General features: G+C 43.3%; 1 protein-coding gene across 4 annotated transcripts in view; it reads left to right on the top strand.

Annotated features, from left to right (window-relative positions):
- Positions 1–21,543, top strand: part of myo1b (myosin IB) — a 59,770-nt gene that overhangs the window by 8,885 nt on the left and 29,342 nt on the right. For 2 of the 4 annotated variants that reach the window (XM_083997307.1, XM_083997309.1), the window contains exons 2-4: positions 1,678–1,824; positions 4,974–5,089; positions 18,568–18,662. In XM_083997307.1, the coding sequence (XP_083853433.1) occupies positions 1,699–1,824; positions 4,974–5,089; positions 18,568–18,662 (337 nt within the window). In that variant the 5' untranslated portion in view covers positions 1,678–1,698. Of the gene's footprint in view, positions 1–1,677; positions 1,825–4,251; positions 4,356–4,973; positions 5,090–18,567; positions 18,663–21,543 lie in introns of those variants that run through there. The other 2 variants (XM_083997310.1, XM_083997308.1) reach the window with 2 other exon arrangements.

Below are 21,543 nucleotides of genomic sequence, written 5' to 3' on the forward strand. Positions count from 1 at the left end.
GTTCATCCGTCAGAGTCACGACCGAGCTCTTGGCAACTTTGTAGCATTACGGCCATTTAAAATGTTTAAATTGCAAATGATCATAAATCATTTTGCATCATTCTCCCTCATCTTTTAAAAGTTTTGTGGGAGAGAGTGCCTTTGGAGCTCGCATCTTGCCTCCGACTAAGAGCTTGGCAGCTTCTTTATGAGCCAATAACACTGGGCCCTGCAGGGGAACAGAGGCCAGAGAAAAAGTGAAATGAAAGCCTACACCGGGAGTCTATTTTTTCAGGAATGTCTCGCTGCTCCTGAGTTGCCACTAAAAGCTGGTTTGACAGCTGATGGCGAATTATGCCTTTGAAACAAAATGCGGGTTTTCCTCCTAAACTTAGGACCTTCATGTTTTGGATTTCTACCAACTCATTCAGATCACATACCATATCGGCCTCTGGAGCCAGCTGTTTAATCTCCAAACTATACGTTTGTGTATTCACTGTCAAGACTATCTGTATAAAACATTTGTGTGAGATGAATGCATGCAGAAGATGCTTTTGTCAGTGTGTCAGACGCCACTGCTTTTTTTTCATTGAAACTTCAGAAACCTCAAAATGCATTACAAATGTGGAGCCTTGCCATATTTTCATTTGGTATAAACCAGTGTCTGTTTCTGGCCACGCAAAAAGAGACATCTGTACTACAAGAGCAGTAGACAATAGATGACTACATCCATTGGCATGGTGTGGACAGTCTGTCACAACAGCAGACATTGGGTTTTTGCTGCAGCAAATCCCCGTGTCAAGGCCCTGAATGTATCCTAGGCCCCTCTTTTATCTTCGGCCCTTTACCATTGGGATTACCGTCCCAAAGGAGAGGGGAGGCGACACGAGACTGAAAACTGCCACCCCCAGCACTGTTTTTGTCAGAGTGCACTCCAGCCCAGATCCTGTACTGCCCCCAAATATTATATCGCTGCAACAAGTCAGGCGACAAAGACGCATGAAGCAGTTTACTGTTTTCGGGGAGGTGGGGAGGGGGGGATTTCTTTTGATTCATAAGATGTCCTGAAACAGGAGCCTATTCCTGTGGAGCTGACACTCGGGGGGGTTAAGAGCAAAGTTCTTCAGTTATGCAATAGCCTATGGGATGTTCTCACATGCCAGAGGAAAAGGACTGAATAGCCAATCAAAAGGCCCCTCTCCTCTTCCCTGGAGTCAAAGTGCTGCTGTACAAACATGTCCACCCCAAAGTTTATTTGTATTGGCTAAGTTTAGAACTGTTTATTTTCTGATCAGACAATATGTCTTTAAAACCTTTGCCAGAAAACCTCTGTAAATAATGATCAACAAGGATGAAATAATGGCTCAGTAGTTGTAATTATGTGATAATGTGTGTCTTTGAGGTGTAAAAGTGGAGTAAAGTGTGTTTCTTTCTCACGTACCGTTCATGCAAAACTGATAAAATAACAACAATTTAAATGATGTGTTATTTACATCGGCGGCATTTGCTTGTTGGCGGTGTTCCTCTTTACTCACTGTTGTGGCTCATGGTGACATGACAAAACAAAACATTGGCAGACTCATAAACACATAATTCCATAGTACTGTGGGCCCAAACCTCCACAGGGTACTCTTGTTGGTTTGCAATATATTTTAATATTTGATGTATTTCCTCCTTCCTCTGTTTTTTTCTGTGCAGGGGGGCACACCTGCAGCCAAAATGGAGGTGAAGACATCACTTCTAGACAACATGATCGGGGTGGGCGACATGGTCCTCCTAGAGCCCCTGTCTGAGGAGTCGTTCCTGGAAAATCTGAAGAAACGCTTTGACCACAATGAGATCTATGTAAGTTTTCCATCTTATATTGAAGTGATGATTGTATAAATGTAACACAATGGGGGTTTAAGTAGCAGTGTGACAGAATTGTGAGTCACGACACAAAGAAAACATGCAGATACATTTTTCATTACTCTATTGTTCCTCAATTTCCTCACTAATTTTAGCCTTGGCTACACAAGTGGCACAGATACAGAGACCACAACAACCAGCCAATCAGTAAATCACATCACCAATGAATGTTGATGATGCCTTTTAATGAGGCATGAAATCCAGAGCTCTGGGACAAGGGGAGGCTGGCAGCCCAGTTGGGCTGTATATCTAGAAAAAAAGGAGGGGGTTGTTAAACTATCATCCCCACATCAGACAATTGGTTCTGGGTTTAGTCCTGTGGCACTCCCCGGTTCCTGTGCTCTGCAGGTCGGCCGCAGGAGATGCCAGCCGAGATGATTACAGCTCTGCTCCGGCTGGTGTTGGCTCACAGGGCCCAAGGGATGATGTCACCTCATATAGCAAATGATTGCCTTTAGTGGTGGTCTAGATATTTTACTGAGATCCAGCCCACATCCTGCTGAGGGACTGGAATGGTGTTCTTACTTTTGAGATGCCCTCGGAGCTCTGGGCTTTTTATTTCCTGTGCGGCACTGACCTGAATGTTGTGAAGTAGTTAAACGGGGCACAGTTGTGCTTCTTTAAAGTAATTTCTGTAATATATGTGCCTCAAAGAGATGTTTTAGTTACACTGCAGAAAAAAAAAAGATGCTCGCCTTAAGCTTTAGCTGCCTGCACATGGAGTGAAAGTAAAAATATCACCTATTCATGGAAAGGTAAATCACATTCTGGGATTCTGGGTCTGTAATGGAAGCTTTTTTGGTGGCATAAAAACTGCACCTCCAAGATTGATGACCAGGAGCAGCTCTGAATCCTATACTTATCCAATAAATCTGTGGTGCACAATCCTTGCAAGCGAGTGTATTTTTCCCTCTGTGGCATCATTCCTTACAAATGGCCCCAACCCCCCACCCCAAACTATCATATGACAGCTCAGTGCAGAAGAAACATGGCTTTGTTTTCCAGAGGGACAGCGCATCATGTATCCAATAACTTAAGTGGAAAATCAAAGGGAATGAAAATCGCCCTGCTAACTGCTTGTTATGTCTCACTGAGCAAGAGGAATTACTGAGAACCTCTGCATTTCTCAAAGTTTATTTAACTTGTAAAGCCCTCCTCATTTTTAAACACCAACTTTGTGACATTATAGGTAGATTGCTTTTCTTTTCACACCAAACCTGCAGCAGAATGAACCCGTCTCGCCTTATTACCTGGCATCCGCTCCTCTAATGAATTTCCCCAGAGTTATATTTAGCAGATGTTGATGTCATGTGTTAAAGTAACTACCCAAATCTTATTTTCATGGCTTTTCATGACAGATCAGGTCCAGAGATCCCAATCTCCACCTTTTTTATGTAGCAGCTGGTCTGTCAGCTACATTCATTTTAAATGAATGGTGACTTCACATATATCGTATATTTTTTGTCATAGAAACAGACAAATTGATGGTTTATGGTACATTGTATTGCAGACAGATCCTAAACTTTTTGAGTTTTGTGGTTTAAAAGCCAAAGACAAAGGGAAAGAAAAATAGATTCTTCTGTTGTAGCTGCTGGGCATGTGATGTTTCATCCCAGCAGCTGTAATGAACATGAGCCGTTACAGATGGAGTTATAACGAGCAGGAAGGCAGGTGTATGAATGCAAAACAAAACATAGAAGCAGCACACATGAGGGCTGTGTACATTATTGGTCTGTGCCAGTGAGACGTGACACTACTTTCAGTTTTAACCTTAGGCTACGTTGCCACCCCAACCTTTTTGCAGTGGAGTGGAGGTCAAAGTACTGCCGAGAAACCTTCATGGGGAAAGAGAGCTACACAATACTACTAGCAGGCAGGCAGCAGAGATGAAAACAACAGAGAAGACTGGTGTTATTGTGGCTCCATCAGAGCACAGCAGCACATAGTTATACTTTTCCTCTGGCTCTGAATCTCAAAGAAAATAGCACCACATTTAGTAGCAAAAAGCTAATATGCATAAAAGTCATGTTTTTTCCCCTTTTCTTTCCCCCCCTCCTTTTTTATTTTGGTTATACTCTTGCCTCAGTACTTGCTTTAGATTTGGTAAAAAGCCCCACTTCATAGTTGTTTGTGTCATTTCGACAGCAGTTTTCTGATCCGTCAAAGGAATCTGATGTTCTTGATGATCTGCATAGTTAAAAAACATTTTTTTGTTGTTGTTGCTTTTTTTTTTTCCCTGTGGCCAAGAGAACCCTCCATTAACACATGGTACAATGTTTACATTGCACAAACACTTTCCCTTTGTACCCGTCCTCTGCACTTGAAAAGGCCTCATTCTGCCTCTGGTGCGCTATTGAACGAGAGGCTGTGGGAGGCTGTGGAGTTGCCACAGGGAAGGCCATGCTCCACTCTTCGCAGAGTGGGTTATGCAACGGCCATTACCATGGAAAGCAAAGAAAACGTTTCAGGTTGATGTTTGAAAGTGCTATCTGGGATCTGTTTTTGAGCGTAGGAGGGTGATGAAGAAGGATTCGCTTTCAAAAATATCGGACAAGTGTTATCTGTTGAACAGGGCCTGTGTGAATGTTACATAAAGGTGGTCTTTTAATGCAAAACAGAAAGCAGTGCTTTAATGTTTAACAAATTAGATTCCTATTAAAAACCCACAGCCGACAGGTTTGATATCTTGCATTTAAATTACATATTGTGTAACCGATTATATGACAGTGTTTTAAATGGGGAAACTATTTTGAAAGATTTTCTTTTTACATGCAGTTTTGCAAATGAGAATGCTCATATTGGTTTGACAGCACACATTCTTGAACAGGTCATACATCGACCTTCCATTAGCACTGTGACCTCTTTGCACTCTGTTCACTGCCCAAGCCACAGATTCCCTTCACCTTTCATTTTTACATGTCTTGAGTTTCACTTCAGGCATTGCATTGGTGATAGGATTCCTCTCATTCAACTCGGCAAATAACACCCAGATGGACAGACAGGTTACTGAGGACAGGCGCTTCTGTCAGTCTGTGCAAAACCGAGATGTTTGACTCTTCCCCATGTTTTTTTTCTTCTCCCCTCAGACGTACATTGGCAGTGTGGTGATCTCCATGAACCCCTACAGGTCCCTGCCTATCTTCACGCCTGAAAAAGTGGAGGAATATCGCAACAGAAACTTCTATGAACTTAGTCCACACATGTGAGTTCAACTCCCAGATCCTTTCTGTGTTTTTATGATTTCTATTTCACGCCCCTTTCAATGCTCAAACAATGGGTACTGTTGAATTGAATGTGTCGAGCAGGAGCCGTCATCTGTTGAGGGTACAGCAGCGCATTAAAAAAACCTCTGTACGGATTATCAATGCAGACCCAGTGACTAATGCGGATGGCTAGGGGGGCGGACTGAGATCAGAGGGACACTGGCTCTCGTGCGGGCCGAGTCCGCCTTCAGCTTCTGCCGGCCCATTCAGCAACCATGGCATGCCATCTGTCCATTGGCGACATTGCTGCGAGGCTGCCAAGATAAAACAAAGCCCGGCACTCGTCAATTAGCCTGCTGTGTCTCTAGGCTGCCGCAAAAGCCCCCTCCAAGAGACAGACTGAAAGAGTGAGAGTGCCCCTCTCCCAGAGCAGACATACTCCCTGCAGACAAAAGCTAACTCCTTGGCTCGATTTTACAGCCAGCTAACACTAAACTGACGTGACACAGTTTCACACTGTTGTGCTCCTTTTTTTCGGTGCCTGCCTCCTACCGGCTTGTCTTCGATTAACTGTTTAGGGCAACTGGTGCGGGCCATGGCCAGCCATCAGTGCTTTGTTTTTAGAGTTTGGAGGTTGTCCCAGTTTACCTGCTGAGTGACTTAAATCACAGTAAACACATCCCATTGGAAACCAAGCCAAGTGCCCCTTTAACACAGGAAGTGAATAGGAAGTTTAACTGTCACCGTTTTGTTTTTTTCTCTTAATACTGTAAATGGTGCCAAATTTCCCAACATGTTCCCTGTGTATCCCTGTGTATAATTTGAGTGATTGTGTTGAAAATGGACTGTAGTGCAAACATGCACATTTCTAGAAGGATGATCTAAGGATGGTTTAGAGAGCATTTAAATATGTTGTTGTTTGGCAGCACACAAGCATTTTTAAAAATGGTCTCAGCTCTTGACTGCACTACCACAAGATCATTTAGGCAGTTAGCCCACAATTTGTCAAAGCCTGTGCAAGATCATTTTCATACCATACCGACGGGAGCTGAAAGCAGTGCCTGACTTTAAAAGGCAATTCATGGAAAGTACGAAAGGTTCGTATGATCAAATATGCAAAAAAAAAAAAAAAACACTGCTGTGGTTCTTTTAAACCTGCAGTAGAATACACAACCTGATGTTTTGTTAAGACAAATCCCTCATACACAACTCTCTGCCCAACCTTCGGTGGAACCCGTCTCTGTTTCTGCATCTCTAGCAGAGCAGGGAAAATACATTTCATCCTCTAACCATGTTAAACATCACCTATCATTACTCTTTAAGCAAAGACGATTAAGCCCTGTTTAATAGGACAGGCTCTTGTAGAGGACCTAAAATGCCAGTCAAAGGCAGATTGTTTCAACATGCTACATGAATTCATCTTAATCCCCAGTCTGACCATCTGGACCAAGCTTTGTGGCTTTGCATTGATCGTCCTCAAGTAATGTTAAACCACAAGTCTGGTCAAATGCTTCAGCCCCGTTATTCTCTGATCATTTCATTTTGAGCCACCTTTGCATCAGTTTTATTTATTTTATATTCATCTAGCAACCCATAAGGAACACTGAATTTGCCAATTTTAACATGTCCCCTGTGGTACAGTTAGCATCACATGGTTAAAAAAAAACTATCAGACACATTAAACTGGTTGAGCATACCGTAAGTAAACTTTTCCATTTTTAGAACTGCAATGTCTGTGGTATTTCTGTTTTGAGTGGAATACACGCACTTACTGTGCCTCTAAGTAAAACATTATTCCACATGTTATAAGTAACGCAACAAAACTGTGCTGACTAATTCCACCTGCTGCTACTCTGCTTTTGCCTTTTCTTTGAATTGGCTTATGACAGGACACTGACAATGAATATATGTCTTTTTATTGTGGTTTTCCCCCTAAATGAGCCTCCGATACCCATAGAGTTGGCGTTGTTTGTACAAATGGGGAATTTAGGTTTTTTGTTCATCTCTAAACTTAGAAGCAGCTGGATAGCTGTGGTTTGGAAATGCATTTGGATATTGTGATTTGAATACATTTGACTTGACTGGTAACCAAAGCAGAGAAGCGAGTACACATCACTGCATGTGATTGAAATCCATGTCATGCCTTAAACACGGAACAGCAATTCTTTTTTTCAATGATTTGTTTCCCATCATTAGTGTTCTCTCACTTGCATTAGTCTGTGTAAAACCTATATTTCAAGACAACGGAAAAACAGAAAAACACTGTTTCTGTTCCAGAAAAAAAAAAAAAATAGATGACACCAAAATTTTAATGAGATGACTCCCAGCTCCACATTAAAATCCCAAACTAGAAAAAGTTCCTGTTTTTCATGACCCTGTTTTTGCATGACTGAGCCTCATGTGGCTGAGGGGCATTATTGCCACAGTGACCGGCCCGTGCTGAGGGGGATCAGTGATGGACTTTAATTAAGGTAACAACAGGGGGTCCGAGGAATCTTCCTCTTCCTGTCCTTGATCCTCATTAGACACTTGAGCGGTATAAAATCAGCCGAAGCACCTGACCTCTAAAGGTTTTATAATGTTCTGATGATGGTATAATCTCAAATCTTGATCATTTCACACAGTTTAAGGCCATTTGATATTATAATGTTTAACCACATTTCAGTTGATGGCATTGCACAGAAAGCCTAATGGATTAAAGTAGCATGAAGCCTATACCGGCTTGATTGAATCTCTCACCTCACTGCCACTGGCGGAGAGCAAATAACAAGCAACAGATAACTGCTCAGCCTGCTGGACTCTGGTTCACACCTCCCCACGGTGGAAGTAACACCGCCCTGTCGATCAGCGCCACCCACTGCCACTTAGAAGTTGAAGATTGGTACAGGGTCTGTGTCACTGACGGAAGTGTGTGAGCATCTCCCAAATCAGTCTTTTTGATAGAACAATGTGTTTATACACTCAGACCCCCTGTAAAAAGCTGAACCAACAGTAGCTAATGATCTCCCTAAAACAGTTAGTAGTGTAGCACTCTGTCCAGAGAACACACAGCTCTGTCTGTGTGATCATTCATTGTCTAAGGTCGTGGATCATCTGTTCAGAGAAGATGAAGGATGTTTGTCTTAATCCTTAGGTTAATTAAAAGACAGGGGAAGTCTTTGTTTTGTAAAACATGTTTCTTTTGCTGTTGCATCATCGTGTGTGTGTGTGTGTGTGTGTGTGTTCATGCATCCATCACCAAGTCTCCAAGGATGTCTTGGATACCTCGCCGTGTGTGTGTGGCTTTGCTTTTACTCTTGTACGGGTAACAATGAATGTGTGCAGGTTCTCATGTATTTCACACCTGCTCTTTTACTCCCCAGACAAGTCGGTGCGCGCGTGCGTTCACTTCAGCTGGAGGGAGACCTGCAGCTGGTCCCTTATCTGTTGTTAGTAGTCTAATTGCCTGTTAAATTCCATTTTAATTTGTGTTATTGCAGTTAACCATTGGCTCATTCAGGTCAGAGACCAGTGCAGAGCTATACATCTGAAGCAGAGAAAGGTCCGACAGCAGATTTCTCCATGTTGGCAGGTGAATTCTAAGTGATTCAGGTACATTTTTTTGATAGAAAACCACTTCCATGACAGCAAGCTTTGTCATACAGATGGCAATATAATCAGGTTTCTGGAGATTGGGACAGATGTATTGTCCCAGCTATTTTTAAATGAGGTCGGTCCATATTGAATTCTTTTAATTGTTTTTGAGAAATGGGATTTGTTTTTGCTTTTTCCTTTTTTCCTCCATCTCAATTAACAAAACTACCTGAATGCAATTCCAGCTGGAGACTTTATTTATGTTACAACAACGGTCCTGCCATCTCCACTCATCTGTCCATCATTTCCTCTGCCTCAATTTGGCAAAATGCTCTTTGCCCAGATGAGGCACCTCCATAATTAACTGGCAGGTGTTTTCTTCTCTTCCACACAGACTGTGAGCATTAGAAATGAACTAATCAGAGACCTTTCTCCATGCACAGCAGCACTGCAGATGGCCCGGTGTCGTCTTTTGTGTGTCCGCTGCCCAAGCCAGACAGTGATTGAGAGTGTGTGTGTGTGTGTGTGTGTGTGTGTGTGTGGACGGGCAGCTAGCCCCATGTCTCTCGGGTGAGATCATATTCCCCAATGTTTAATGAGGTATTGAGACCCCCAATGCTCTCGGCGCTCAATACCTAGTGCCACTGGAGCATTGGTTACAGGGGGGCATCACGACTGGCTAATGGAGCAAAGAGGCCTCATGCATGTGTCTGGGCTCTCAGCTGTCTCACACACGCCTGTGACAGCTTGACTGTAAAATCTGTTTTTAGACAACTGGGGATATCTTCTGTTTTTTTCTGTTATGGTGTGGTGTATTAATGAATTTCCCCTTGTGGAATAATAAAGTAATCTTATACTGCCAAGCTTTCTGATGATATCCAGGATTGGGATTGTAGCTTCCAGTAGCCATTCAGCATTCAGCATTGTTGCACAGCTCCAGCAAACATATTTCTCATCTGTGATTGAGTGTGACTTTACAATCCTGGGTTGGTCCAACCCATAATAAACACAAGATGAAGAAACTGTAACTGTCAGCTTACGCACGTTTGGCTAATAACACGAGGCATTGATTAATATAAATCATTCATTGCTGTAATGTAACTGCAGTTTTTAGGATGAGGCCTGTGCCCTCTGTGTCACAGACACTGATGAGCAGCAGAGATCACACATTGTGCTGAGCTGATAATACTGAGGAGCTTCCTGATGAGCATCACGCTCCATGCACCATTGAATATGTGCAGATTGCCATTATTTTCAGGCATGTTGCCTAGGAACAGCTATATTTGAATAAGCAGTAATGGTTTGAATTTGTTATCCATGAATGTGTTTTTTTTAATTCCCAGCTGCCATCATTATTACTATCGACTCTTATCTATCAAACTGCTGCCAAACGTCCGAGTGTAAACATGGTGCATAGCACACATGACCAACTGCCCAGTTGTGTTGGAATCATTTTAGATGACAATCTTTAGACATCAGAAGGGATACTGTGACACACAGGATGTTGGATTAAGATAAAAGAGCACAGACACACTGCTACATCCGTGGCTGGGATGGACTTTGGAGCCATCGACTGCATCATGGCATCACACCTGTGTTTGCCTTTCCAGTGCTTTCAGCTGGAACGCTGATTGAAAAGCAGAGAGTAAACATGGTAAACCTCCCATCATATAGGATTCATTTGGGTATGGCACTCGAATACTAATTTCCCTTTACTCTCAATGCTGGATTTAACAACTAAAATAGTTCACCCTACAATTATACACCTAAGCAACTCAAGTCTTTTTTGGTGTTATTGTTTTCTACTGTTGAGTAAAATGAAACACGGCCACCTCTGATGAAATGAGCCTCATCTTTTTTGAGCTGTGCCTTATTTCCATTTAGTTTTATCTGTCACAGCTGCAGTCTTTTGGTAACAACTGAAGTCATGTGTGCTCTGTTTTGCTATTATATAAAACAGACTGCTTTCAAGGAGGCCTTGACAAGTTACAGCACAGAACCTCCGTGTACTGTAGGTAGGTTTAAGTGGGCACATGTTGAAATGGCATTTTGACTCAGGTGGGCAGTGCGAGTCCTCTCCAGCATGTGTGTTGGCGTAATGTTGTGCTCAGTGAACCTAGAGAGAGATGACAGAGAAAGTGTGTGTGTGTGTGTGGGTTCCTCTCTTCCACCCACTTCTTCACCCCAAGAATAAAATGCAAATGTATTAAACTAGATAATGCCACCATTTATGATCATCTGCTACATTTGTGAATACAGGCAGCACTCTCATACCTATGTGCTCCCAGCACCTCATGTGCACTTTATTTTCTCCCCCACAGAGTTGAGATCCCAGGAAATGTTACATTTTGTGTTTTCATCTTAATTTGTTCAGAACAAATTACAAAGGAGGGCACTTCTTCTCCCTTTGGTTCCCTTTACATTGAATAAAAGCCAAAATGCCAGAAACAGATCATCTGAGACATTGCTGTATTAAGCTTATAGAAAATGGTTGTTCTGTTGCACTTTCACGGTTGTGTCATTTCCATATATCGTATTTCTCATACTAAATGTTTGGCAGCAGTATCTGAAATTACTAAGCCCAGTGGCAATCATTTATAGGGAACAGTTATGCATTCCAGTTGTATCAGAGATAATACTTCTACCTGGCTGACTAAACATTGAACCATCATTTCTTGCTCCTGTGAGCGTGAGATTTTACTTTATAGACTTCCCTTTGTCCCAAAACCGCCGTAAACTCTCTGTTCATAGTCAGAACAATGTCTATTGAGCTTTTTATCTGTGTGCACAGCTTGCATAACTACCTTTTTTGAAAGAATGGAAGCATATAGATAAGACTGGTATCAGGTGTGTCAAAGTGTGTCCCACCGTAGTATGACCTTATATCTTTTAACTGTAGGATGTATATTTATTTCATTTTTTTAAGGCGCAACCATCAAGATGCACACACATACTTTCATTCTGTCTTTGTGCCATTTCCGAGCTCAGCGGGGCAGCAGCTCAACTCATCCTTTTGTAGAAACTGATGGGGAGCCCCTGCTGTTGCACTATACTGCGGCGCTGCTCTCGCTCCGCAGCCGGTCTCCAGTCATGGAGAGGCGAGCATGTGATCGGTCACATGAAATCAAACAAGCTGTCAAACTGATTTGAAAGTGATTTGTGTGGATTGGGGATTCAGTTGGCTGTGGAAATTTGGCCGTGGTTAGATACATTTCTCTCTGCTAGACCTTCCCCAAGGGCCCGACAGAGGGCCGCACGGGTCACACTGGGATTACACAAGAGACGCCACCGCACACGCAAATGGAAATCTGATAATATCATTTGCCAGTTATTAGAGCTGGGATCATTTATATTTTAAATTAAAAGAGCTCGTATATGAGGTAATAATTATCAGAGGTATTCCACTGAATCATCATTTCATTATTTTCTTTTAATTCCATTACTTTTAATGTGCTGCAATTACCATACAGCTTCTCCCTTTTATCCAAGTTACGTACCATGTTTATGTATTGATATGATAATGCTCTATACAGCTCTGAGAATCACTTGTATTCAACCAGCTAAAAGTAAAGCAAACATCCACCCACCATTTATGAAGCAGTGCCTGACTTTTTCTTACCTTTTGCTCTGTTATATTTCATTGTGAACTGTTTGTTTTGGCTCCGGGCTTCATTCCCTTCTCTCTAAAACTCTCAGGCTTCTTCTTTTTTTCTTTTTTTTTTTTTCCTGGTGTGGAGCCGGAGGAGGTGTCACCCACCAGTGCGGTGCTGATGCGAGAGCAACATTACACTGTAAGACCCACAATGAGTCAGTGTGTTGTCTGAATGGGCTCAGTGGGTCGCACGTGGTCTCCCTCAGGCCGTTTCTTCTTAGAGGACATGCTTGTACCAAATTGGACTTAACAGTTTATGTCTATGCAGCCTTTGTGCCCCAGCTGTAGATATCATCCACTTTCCAGACACATAATGCACAAAGATATGTAATGTGATGCCGAGATTGTTATGGTCCAGCAGTGTGGAAGAGATTAGTAATTAGAATCACAGAGGAAATTATTCTCGCTTTTTCTTCACCACTACTGAGGTTTCATTTAATTTATGGAGAACTGGTCACACAAGTCTTCCAGTTTCTTTCACCATATACCTATACTCTGTGGTGGCTGGTGACAAAAGAGTGGGCGAGACAGGAGACAAAACCCTTAACCTTGACATCATGTTATGTAACAGTAGTTGGTGAGGTTTGTCTAAATCCTTCACCAATCTCTATAGGGTCTGTAAATACATGGCGCACACACACATATTTCAAGCCAGAAATTAGAAATGATATGAATGACATGGAGATTGGCCGGCCTGCTCTGGTTGCGCTCAAGTGTAACGATGTGTCATTACATCTCTTGGCCCCTTTGAGCTTGAAGTGACAAGGAAACAGTGCTGCAGTGGAGTGCAGCTGAGAAATGGAGAGCAGAGTGAAGAGAGGAGGTCTTCAAAGCTGACAGACCTAATGTTTTTGGAGCTATAAAAAGAAAAGCTTTCCTTTGTGTTTCCATCATCCTGTTCTGACTGTGCACTTGCCCTTATGTATCAGTTTTCTTTTCTTCCTTAAGTGTTTTTCTGTGTCCTGTTGCCAAAGCCACATGTATGTATTACTTTATCCATGGCCATGTGTCACTTATCGTTGCATGAAATGTCATGACTCAAACTATACTTCCTGCTCCTTTTTTAGTGGCTAACAAATTGGTCTTAAAATATGTTGCATATTCACACAGACCTGCTGCAAGAGTTTCTGAGGGAATCTTTGTTTTCGAGCTGCTTTGACTGAGGATGTTGTGCTACCTTACCCAGCATGCTTGCTTCCTGCTTTTCCAAGGATCAGACAAACAGCTTGGACCTGTGTTTTCCCCCGCTGTGGGAACGCTAAATTGCTGTGCACAGTAAAGTAAATTAAAGCCCTTGCCCCCCCCCACAAAGGTTTGATCTATGAGTTGGGGAGTATCAATGGGTAATTTAACAGAGGTCCCAGACAACCTCGAGTGAGTGTTGAATAAATTAGAGATGCGTGGCAGCAGTTCTTCACTCTGAGCTTTTAATTTAGACATTTCCAGCTATTCTTCATCGCACCTTGTGAGTCGCACATTGAGAATGCTCTTTAGAGTAGAAGACCGTTACCGCGATCTTACGTCTTATCTGTCAGATCGTTGCCCTTTTACGCCGACTGTCTCCTTTTACCACCTGTTTTCGCAGCAACACATTGTCATAACCCGTCCACAGATGTGGCACATCTGTCAGGACCCCCCAAAGTCTTTTGTGTGCATGTCTGCATCCGCTACCCTGCCCACCCACAGCAGCAGCCTCGCCATCAATCATTGAAACTGTCTGAATGTGTGCCACTGCGAGTGTGTGTATGTGTGTGTGTGTGTGTGTGTGTGTATGAGTGTGGGTGTGTGTGTTCCTTGCACCAGCCACCCACTCGTCCACCTGGCCATAATGCATCAGGAAAGAGCCGCTTCCTTGGCTGCTTCATCAGACTCAGGGCGGATTTCCTGTGGCCTTTTTTTTTGGAGGAAGCGGATCACGCTGAGATCACAGGCTACTGTACTGCTCTTCCCCCCCCCCCCCACACACACACACACATGACAGAAACATAGCAAATGTGACATTTGAGCAGTCAACTGGGGTCATCTGTCTTTATTCTCAGGCTCTATCATCTGTTTGTAAGCTGGGCGGGCTGAGCCAAAACATTACAGCTTCATTACCGACTACAAGTCACAACCTTGAAGTGCGATGCCTCTGCCCCCTCGCAGCGCTCGCACCGTTTTTTTTTTTTTTTTTTAAAGATTCAGGTCACACACTGTCGGGCCCCATCAGCCCCTCCTGTGCCCCACTTACTTACTATGGGCTGGTAGTAAAAAGAACTGACTAGACTATTTTCTCCTGCTTACCTCATGCCACTGTGGCTTTGTGTTCACCGCTGCCACGTGCAACTCCCAAATTACAGCCTGCAGGCAGATGTGAAGGGGAGGTGCCAAGCAGCGCTGCTTACGGTCCAAAGGCCTTATCCCCGCCTAACCCCCGCACACCCACTGATCGACGGAGGGCCCTATGGGATTTCAGCGCCTCACTTATTGCTTCCTCTTGCCTTTGATGGTGACCTTGGTGCTTCTTCATCAGTCTTACTTGACCACATCTGTGAAGCAGTGTATTTACTTTCTGTTCACGCTGCTTTCATGGTCCTAATGATAGCACAGTGCCGTAGCCACAGGGGTGTATATGTTATTTCTAATTCTGCCTTGTTTTTCTTGCTTCTAGGCACTCACAGTTGGAGTAAAAATACAGATCAGTCTCGTGTGTGTGTGTCTGACCTGAATTGAAAGATTTAAACACATGTATATCATCTGTGCTTCCACAGTTTTGGGTGTGGCCCCCTGCTTGTTGCTGACCCCCATTCATGTAGTGATTATGTGACGGCTTTTCATATTCATATAACTGGCTTTGCGTGCGTGCATCTCATTGGGAGGGGCTCCTGGCAAAAGGACCTCCCACTCTTATTTTCCAGCCCCTCGCCTTCACCCGGTGCAATCCCCAGGTCGGCCTCCTCCGGGGGCAGGGGAGGGAGAGAGGGAGGGAGGGAGGGAGGGGGCGTGGGGGGGCGAGACAATTGTGTGTTGGTTTGCTCATTGTCAGGATCAGGTCAGGCAACAGGAGTGTTTTCACAAAGCAGACATCTGCTGCGCTGTGCTGCCCTTTTCAGCAGTGACGTAACGTCCTGTGGCAAGTCTCATCTCTGCAAAAGTGGTGAACAGGAGAGGGAGAAGGCTGGTGATCAGAGATGTGTAGGGTGGAGAATAAGTTCGAAGCTTGTGTTTGGTTAAAGGGGGAAAAAAAAAAAGTGCAACTTAAGGCACCAGAAATTTTTACATTATGACTTTCTTGTAAAGTTTTTTTTTAATAAACACTATTTTTACATTCTGTCCTCCTCAGCAGAACAGTGTGTTTTCCTACGCAGTAGACCCAGTAAACATGTGGATTGCATTTCTGTCCTTGTAAACATTTGCGAAGAGATTTATTTATTTCAACATTTTGAAACCGTATTGTTTCATCTCTCTGCAGTCCTCGCTGCAGCACATATCGTGTAATATTGCTGCACTCAACATTTGCATTGCTGATTTTTTTTTTGTTTTACTTCATATATACACATAACTCCAAATGTTTAAACCATATTTACTCACAGGCACGTTTATAGAGTGAATGGAAGCATTAGTGCCCCCCTCCCCTCCCCTCACTTCTGGGTTTGTTGTTTTGGGGCTGACCAGGGAGAGCACTGATGCTGGGGATACATGGGCTCCGGTCCAAAACAATGTGTGATGGTGCAGAACCCTAAGCCCCATTAGCCCGTCTGTGCTTTAACTTTGTAATGTGGCCTGGAACGCATTCATCTGGCTGTCCATCTCTGCCCTCTCTCTGTCATGGCTTCTTACAAGCAATCAGCTTCTTTTCAAATAGGAGGTCAGTGTTAGTTCAGCATGTGATTATACGCTCCCACTTCTGGTCCTAGCCACACTGACTCCACTAATTCATTTGTTGCTGTACCCCAAATTAGACTCAGATATTTATAGACATGAGCTCCTTTTTCCATTTCGTGGTGTATTTATGGAAGTTGGAGTCGATGTTAAAGAAATTACAGAATGATGCCACATAAAACTTTCAGTATAAACATGCTCTTAACATCTAACATCCCCCCCCCCTCTAGAAGTCGCTTTTGAAACCTGTCTAACGAGTTTAGAGCCCGCCGGTTGCTGCCATGCTATATTTTGATGTGCTCGAATCTGACAACAGCTTTGCCTTTTCGAGTCTATTAAACCTCACTAGTCATATATTCCTGTCTAGACCAAGCTGCTGAGCCCATTGGTGGAGCTGTATGAAAATCACTAGCAGCATCTGTGAATGTCAGACATTCCTTCCTGCATTCATGTCCACTACACTTAGAGCATATAAATACTTGATTAATGATATTACACAGACCAAGGGGGACTTGGACCAAATTGGACACTGGGGAGAAACTATTGCATTCCTCCAAAGTTACCTCAAGCTGTATTCATCCAGTATAGGCTACTCATGTGAAACTTAGGACTTAAAGGGCCAACAAGGAGTTTGTATTTGGTTATAAAAAAGTCTCATATTAATGTGGATGAATCTACGTTACCCACACTTGTTAATGGGTCCATTTTCGCTAGATATATTGTTTTGTCTTTATCATTATTTTGTTATAATTATTTAGTGGTCGACTCGCCTAGCATTTCCTACTTACAGTTTCGCGGACGCTGCCCGGCGGGCCATGGGAATTACCGCTGAATCGGAACTACGACAGTATCTGATCGTCTTCAAACCTCCGACTTTCATTTTCGATCAATGAAAACATTCTGCACATGTTTTTGCTTTCGTCCATGTTGCGCCGGTCCAAGAATTTCACCGTGTGCGTGGAGGCTCATGGGAAATGTAGTGTGAAAACACTTCGCTTTCCAAAACTCCTCGTTGTCCCTTTTTAAAGATGTTGATCTGAGCAAGATGTACATGGGATATTAAGCCTGTGATGTCTCCAAAGCTAACGGCATTGAGTTGAATTACTACCTGACACACCTGTCGAGCTGGGGGGGGGGGATACATCAACCAGTGGTCCACCAGTACAGAGTTAAAGAGCTCATCATGGAAGTCTTGGATGATCCGCTGTACCTTGTCTCAAACTAAGTCACTGTGCCTCTGAACAGCAAAAAAGTGTGTGTGTGTGTGTGTGTGTCTTAAGGCAAGAAGAGAACATTTCTCTCCACAATCACAGCTATTACCAGTCGTGGCTTTGGAAAAAATTCCAGAGTAATGAAAGCCAAAGTGCAGGAGGGTGGGGGGGGGGGGGGACCAGAGTCCTCGCAAGCTAATTTGCAGTCTCATGTCCTGCTAAAAGAGAAATTTGGAACAAGTTCCTGCAGCACCATACATGACTGTTTGCTTGCCAAATAGAAGCTGTAAAAAGCTTTTGCTGCCGCCTCACCCCCTTGGTGTTTCTTCTGTTGTGGGCGTATCACATCAAAATGACAGACAACAGTGCCACACTAGATAAAAAAAAAGTTGTCATTGTGATATGGCCTTCGCAACATCCACACCCTACTTTGAAACCATCATAAGCGGTTGCCTGCATAAAGAGAACAAATATTATATTGTTCAGGAATTCAGTGGGGGTGAAACTGCAGTAATCAGTCCCACTTTCCCATTGTAGCTCTGTCCTGGAATGTGTGACAATAGGCTTCATTTTATAATAGGCACTCCTCTTTTATCACTCCCTAATCCGCCAGGGTTTTTTTTTTACATTGTCATCGACTAATTGCATTATTCACACAGCTGCCAGGGTGTGATTACACTAGATTAAATTTCCAATTAAATATTTTTCTACTGATAATAAAAAAAAAAGAATGCTCAAAGTGATTATGGGATATTAGTTTACATGTGCAATCATTAGCTCCAAAGCATCAAAGCCTATAACTGTTTTTTTTTTCTTCCTTTTTCTGTTTTTAAAGAGCAACATCAGTGCAGTAGTTAAGTTTAAGAAGCAGGAACAGGAAACAGTCAACTCTTCGAGCCAAATCCCAAACACGAACCAGCCAGTGTTGCTAAATAAAGCTGAATCACTCCAGTCCTGTGGCTGTCCTACAGATGCGGCCTAATTTCCAGTGAAGCCACATGCGGTTGATTAGGGTCGACGCCATCTAGCCTGACACACAAATGTAGCATTTTCTCTGAGCCCGATGCCTCGACATTTCCCCCCCAAATGTCCAGGAAAATGCTTGAAGTGTATTATGTAACCTGAGCACCAAGAAGTTGTGATGTGTGGGCTCATGCCTCTTGTGCCTGTTGTCTTCCAGCTATGCTTTGGCAGACGAGGCCTACCGTTCACTGAGGGACCAGGACAAGGACCAGTGCATCCTCATCACAGGGGAGAGTGGTGCTGGGAAAACCGGTAAGTTGGGGACTGTTGCAGCTCTTGATCACATACACAGTTGTCCATATTGTTTTTTGTGGGATCTCCTAGCTTATCTGTGTGTGTATATATCACAAAAGCAATGGGAAAAACACATTCTAATAATCAAGTCACTCAGTAGCTAAAGGGATAGTTCAACATTTTGGCCAATTGGCCTATTGCCATAATCGCTATAGTCATAGCATTAGGTTTGTTACCTTTAATTGACGGTGCAAGCTATTTTTAGAACAGCGGAGCAGAGCCGCGAGCAACTCAGAGCTATGGAGGTTCATGGGATTTCTTGGTTTCCCTCATCAAACTCATCAAATACACAATCCAACAACTCCAAAACACTCTCAAGGACAAGTTGTGACCTGCACATTCACCACGCTATGAGATAATAACGGAACGTTATGAGACAGAGTTGTTTTCGAGGCAAATGCAGAGACTGCTTGTCGAAAAACTGGAACGCGCATCAACGTTTTGCATGAATTTACCTTGAACAACTCCGTAACGAACCTACCCCCGAGGCTATAGGGATTATGGCCAATGGGCCAAATTGCCAAAATGTTGAACTATCCCTTTAAGCAGTAGATCCCCGGTGATTTCAAATGAACCATGTTGTCTGCTTTGCTCTTGTTATTTGATGTGCTTTCTTTGACTTGTAGTCAAAACATATTTCCAAAGGCCACTGTAAGATAAGGGTTGTTATGTATGAAGCCACAGTGTAGATTTCTATCAGATCTGTCTTTTGAGGAAGGCAGCGCGATGGCAGTGTTTTTGTTTGGAGAACATGGCGGTACAGTACGTGAAACATGACAGAAACTGTGTGTTGACCTGTTGGCGGGGTGAAATGATAGAGGTAGACAAATCAAAGTAGACCAGCAGCAGACAGATGGTGCCCTGGTTTGATGGTACGCCCTGCCTGCAGTCAACAACCACACTCATCCGTAGGGAAACTTCCAAATTGTCAGGTTAGTGTGTCGGAAGTAGAGATATTAAATGAAGGCTCTGTTTGAAGCAGCTGTGTTTACGCCCATCGGGCCTTTTATTTCTTTTTATACTATTTATAATAGTTTGGTTATGTTCTGGAGCTGTTTCACATACCTTACAGAAATCCAAGAGGAATGGAATTTCCTGGTCTCTGTTGGCAGCGCTATATCGCAGGTAAAAGCCGTAGGAAAAGTAGTCCCACTCTACTCATAAAATATCTCCCTGCACAGTAGAGACACAGATATATGATCGCACTAAGAATTGTAAATCTTCTCAGAGTGATTGTTCCCTTTTTCATGTATTTTTCTCCCAGTGGCACTATAGGGCCTGGAGGTGATGTTGGTGGGGGAATTCACTGTCAACTTCAAACTCAGCAAATTGTAATCTCCCACATTAGACTTGCAATCTGTTTGACTTAAGTGTGGGAGTGATTTGTAATCACAGTCTCCATTTGGTTCAAATTAAAACTCACCATGTGGTTTTAATGAGAGAGCAGGCAGTATGGGAAAAATAATGCTAACAGCAGAAACTGTCAGAGCATTAGATTATGATTCTGAGTTTTACTCAACTACCTGAACATTTTGTTTCTTGGAGTTTATGGACATTGTGAGTCTGGTTATGTTTTAGAATGGGTAAAGTCATGTTAACACTAGAACTGATCCATTGTATGAGTTGTGAGTGTCTGGCTCTTTCCCTCCAGCTTTCATTTCCTTTTAAAAATTGTTATCTAGTCCTGCTGTCACTTTATCAGTAACAGAGGTGTGTTGCAGCCTGGATCTCTCATTCATTGATGATGTGACTGTTTTCAAGGCGTCAGTGGTTTTGGATTATCAGCACGTTGATCTCTGGCTGCGACTTCGCATTCAACAACTGAACTTCACCCCGCAGCACATCCAGAGCCATGAGGCCACACAATCATTTTGACAGAAGCCACGCCTTGGCTGACAGTTATTCATTGCAATAATAAGAATGATAATAAAACAGACCCAGGACAAAGCAATAAAACATACAGCTTTTTCGTTTTGCATGATGGGCTAACCTTTATATGAGTCTCCTAGATAATAAACTACCCCACTTCAAGAAGCCGTTCAGCCAGGTGGAGGAGATAAATTAGGATTTCAGTAATAGCGTCGTCCCAGAAGCTTCGTGGGGGAACGGGGCCATCAAAAACGTGCCTTCCCCACAGATATGGGTCATTGACACTCCTGTCTGGCTGTGGGTTTTCTCATGTCTCTGTCTAGCTGTGGCGTCTGTAGGATCAAGGAACTGTGACAAAACATTATCAGATGCCAGCGTCGCATACAGAAGACATAACACGGGGGTTTATTACAGGAGATGACTTAGAAAGTTCTTTTTTTTCCTACACTGCAAGATAAAAATGTTAAGATGAAGCAGTGTACCTTGTTTCTCAGCAAGGAAGCGACTCCTGATCCACCTTAGCGGAGTGTATGAGCATGTCTGGAGGCATTTTTTATGCCAGACTCATCTTGCAGTCTCTACCAGCAACTACCGGCAAGCTCCTTTCTATCCTCTCTTGGCACAACACACACACACACACACACACACACACACACACACACACCACGCATCATCAGTTCTGGGTCACTGTCATTTCACTGGACAGGAGAGATGATTCGGACGCCAGCAGGCAATCCTACAAGGATCCCACTTGTTCCAGACAGTACAGCCTTTCTGAGCTCGTGTCACGTTCGTCATGCAGAAAATTATTTTTGGGAACATGCTTCACTCAACAACACACCCTTCCTCAGGGCGTCTCATATATCGGCTTCTGACATGAGAAGTGGATAAATGGGAATCATCTCGGTGTGGAAAGTTTCTCCAGTGCATCCCCCCCGAAGTCCCAGCGAAGTCAGTAGCTTGAATGATG

Source organism: Trachurus trachurus (genome assembly GCF_905171665.1).
Source record: "Trachurus trachurus genome assembly, chromosome: 21".
NCBI lineage: Eukaryota > Metazoa > Chordata > Actinopteri > Carangiformes > Carangidae > Trachurus > Trachurus trachurus.